The sequence below is a fragment of the Emiliania huxleyi genome (assembly GCF_000372725.1).
Source record: "Emiliania huxleyi CCMP1516 unplaced genomic scaffold EMIHUscaffold_282, whole genome shotgun sequence".
Lineage (NCBI taxonomy): Eukaryota > Haptophyta > Isochrysidales > Noelaerhabdaceae > Emiliania > Emiliania huxleyi.
Genome location: NW_005199913.1, coordinates 107240 through 110712, shown reverse-complemented (window position 1 = coordinate 110712; position 3473 = coordinate 107240). Strand labels below are relative to the sequence as shown.

The 3473-nt window shown below is 63.0% G+C and overlaps 1 protein-coding gene across 1 annotated transcript; it reads left to right on the top strand.

The window, feature by feature from the left end:
- Positions 1–138: 138 nt before the first annotated feature.
- EMIHUDRAFT_239120 (hypothetical protein) lies at positions 139–2465 on the top strand (the record flags this gene model as incomplete). Its single annotated transcript, XM_005776170.1, has 5 exons — positions 139–399; positions 465–516; positions 621–1265; positions 1462–1774; positions 1904–2465. The coding sequence occupies 5 exons, from the start codon at positions 139–141 to the stop codon at positions 2463–2465; spliced, it is 1833 nt and encodes a 610-aa protein (XP_005776227.1).
- Positions 2466–3473: the final 1008 nt, after the last annotated feature.

The following is a 3473-nucleotide window of genomic DNA, read 5'->3' as shown; positions in this document are numbered from 1 at the left end:
GGGGCGGCGGCGGGCCACGCAAGCGAGGCCCACGACCCGTGGCTCCACCGTTGTTGTTGAGGGCTTTTGATGAACGGACGTCCACCTTTCGGCGTTCGGCTGGGGGGGGAGGGTGCTCCACATCGGTCGGTAGCGTTCATGTCACAGCGGCGCGGGAATAGCGCAATCGAGCTCTTTGAGGTCCACTTGGAGAAGCAGCACTACTTCGCAGGCGAGGTCGTCAGAGGCTGCGTGAGGCTCAAGACTTCGCAGCCAATCTCATGCCGCTGCGTGAAATTTCGCATCGCTGGCGAGGGCTTCAGCTTCTGGTGGGTCATGAAAAGGGACGAAGATGGCAACGCTGAGTACGATCGGATTTCGTGCTTCCAGTACTACTACAAGGAGACTCACACCCTGTGGGTACAGGCAACGGCCGCACCCACTCGACGGGCTCGCCGTCGGTGAACTGGATGGTCACACAATAGGGTCCTTTCTATCGCACGCCGGCCATCGACGGCGCTGGCAAGAACTGCATCTGTCAAGGGCTTAGATGCGCGAGAGAGAAGGAGGGAGAAGGAGGGAGAGAGAGAGAGAGCTGTGGCGCTGGCAGCCGGAGAGCCATCACGCGCCCTTTCCTGCAGTTGGTTCGCCGCTCTCGCCCAATGAGGGGAAGCTGCTCATCACATGCGATGACGCCAGCATGTCTCTGATCATTCGCGTCATGGATGAGGATTGGCTCAGCAAGGATGATCTTCTCGGCGAGGTGATGGTGCGAGACGTGGGCAAGCTCGTCGAGCAGGGGGGGGCGACCTTCGACCTCACCTTCAAGGGCAAGGAGACGAAATCTACTCTCACCGTCAAGGCGTCGTGGCAACCAAACTCGACCCAGCCCCACCTCTTGAGCCTGGTGGCGGTGACTGCACTCGGCCTGCGCTCGGCCGACGGGATCTTGAGCCGCAACGACGTGTACATCCAGGCCTACCCAGTGCCTAAGGACTTTGATCCAAACGCCGCCTCCTCTAGGGCCTCCTCTAAGGCCTCTAGAGGCTCGACGGGGCCGATGTTGCCCGAGCCGGCCAAGCAGACGGTGCTGCCCCCAGGAGACTACACCTTTGAGCTGCCCGAGCTCAAGCTGCCGGATCGCGCGCCCGGAAGCTTTGAGATCAACACTTGCCGCTACCCGCGCTGGCATAACCACGACTACGTGCATTCCCACATCCGGCATCCAATTACCGTCGCCTACTGGTCCCCGCCGCTGCCCGCTGACGAAAGCTTGCTGGAGGTAGGTATTACGTCGAGGCGTCCATTGACCTCCGGATGAAGCGTGACCCGTATGTGCGCGCACCGTTTTCCGTCGCGACGCGGCTGCCTTCGGCGATCTACACGCAGCCGATGCTCGTGCTCAACCAGGGGGGCAACCAGCACCCCGATCGAGGGCACACTCAGGCACGGGCCGTGACGCATCCCTGACGCATCCTTTAGGCGACCCGCACGTCGAGAAGAAGATCAACGGCGACTGTTGCATGGGCCTCCTTGAGAACAAGCTCTGCGGCACGCTGGGGTTGGTGGCGATGGAGGGTGTCACGCTCTCACGAAACGGAGCGGCGCCCGGCGAGTGGGTCACTGTGAGCGGCACTTTCACAAACCTCCTCTCGGAGCGACATTGCGACGTTGTCGTGCGGCTGGAGAGGCGCACAAAGCTGTTTGCTGAGGGGCGCACCCGCAGCATCTACGCAGAGTGGGAGCTCCTTCGGGTCCGCATCAACAACGGCGACGGCCCACTCACGCTGCAGGGGTGAGTTGCCTGCTCCGACCACTCCCGCCGCCCCTTCTCACGTCATTGCTGTCGCTGCTGGCCACACGCCTGCTCGTCCACCCGTCCGTTCCGTCTTGCACTTGCCCTTATCTGAATCTGCCCTCCCAGGCAGCCGTTCCAAATTCCAGTGTTGCCCGCGAGCTACCACGGCGGCGCATTGCGCGACAAGGCGTGGGAGGAGGTCTGCAAGCAACATGGCATGTGGAAGGGCAACTCCTGGGCGAAGGTGGACCCGGTGACGTGGTGGTACATTCTCGTGGTCGAGCTTGACGTGCCGAGGACCGCGTTTGATCTCACGCGCAAGTTCCCTTTCACTGTCGCCAGCATCCCGAGAGCGGTGCAGTACGACGCCACGGCGGTCGTGGATGCCATTCCAGACACGGTCAAGTCACCTCGCCCATCACTGCCTGACGGCGCCGCCATGGGCACCGGCGTGACGCAGACCAAGCCTCCTGAGGTACCCGTGGAACTTGTCACCGCTGTGCCCCTCGCATCGCTATACTCGAACGACGACGGCGCGCCGGCAACCGCATTTGCATGGGCATCAATGCCTGGCGTCGAAACTGTTGAGCACCGCATGGATTTTGAGAACGGCCGCGATGCAAATAACGAGGGCGCCGCAGCTTATGCGCCTGTTTGGCCGGTTGCTGTTGAGGCGCGCGCTATCTAGCTCAGTAGTACCCGGGGGCGGGGGGGGAGGGGGGCACTGGCACGTGACAATTCTCCTGTGCCGACTAGGCGCGACCAGTGCCGGCAGTTGAGGCGGAAGTGATCACCGTCAACGCGACGGCAGTGGCACCCGTTGAGACCGTCAATCGGGCTTCTTTCGACGTGGCCGGGAGGATGTCTTTGGGCTACTAGATGCTCCGGCCGCCAAGGGCCTGCTCGACTGGCCGCTGCAGAGCACGTTGCGAACCTCCCCTCCACTTCTACTACTTCTCCTACTAAACTACACTGCGATTGCTGCTGGTACCACGTAAACTCTCAAGACAGAACGGCCGGGACAGTGATTGAAATGGGCTTGACTAGGCTCTATAGGGGCTTGCTTGAGTGTGCGAACTGCGAATGCGACACAGAGGCGGAGATCGAGGCGCGCCGAGGGCCGGCAGAGTCCAGAGAGCGTCACCCGTGTGCGGCGTCGTGTGGGCGGTGCACATTGTACCCTCAGAGATGTGCCGCACAAAAAATGACACAACCGCTTTTTGCTCACAAAATCACGTGCACACGCTTCACGCGCAGCCGCAGGCTGACACAGGCCCGTGCTGGTGCTGCGCGGCGCACGGTGCCTCCGGCCCCCCCCCGCGCCCCCCCAGAGCGCGCCTTGCCCTTGGCACATATCTCTGCAGCGATCGATGCTTTCTCCGTACCTTCCTTATACTCGGCTCCCACCTCAAAAGAAAAGCCGCACGGGTCTCGGTCTGCGAGCGATTATCCAGCTACCTCAGGCATGGCGTGGCCCCGCCGCGCGCAAGCTCGCACCCGCAACCCAGCGATTGCGGCGCGGGCGGCGACACGCCCCCACCACCCCGCCCGCGCCCCAAGCTTCGCCAGGAGGTCGCCGCCACGGGCAGGGCGTGGAGGCGGTTCGCCGCCGGCGGGCCCACGCTACATGTTTGCCTCGATGGGGTCGATGAGCTGCTGCACCTTGGCGCCTGGACCGGGGGGAGGGAGGGGGGGT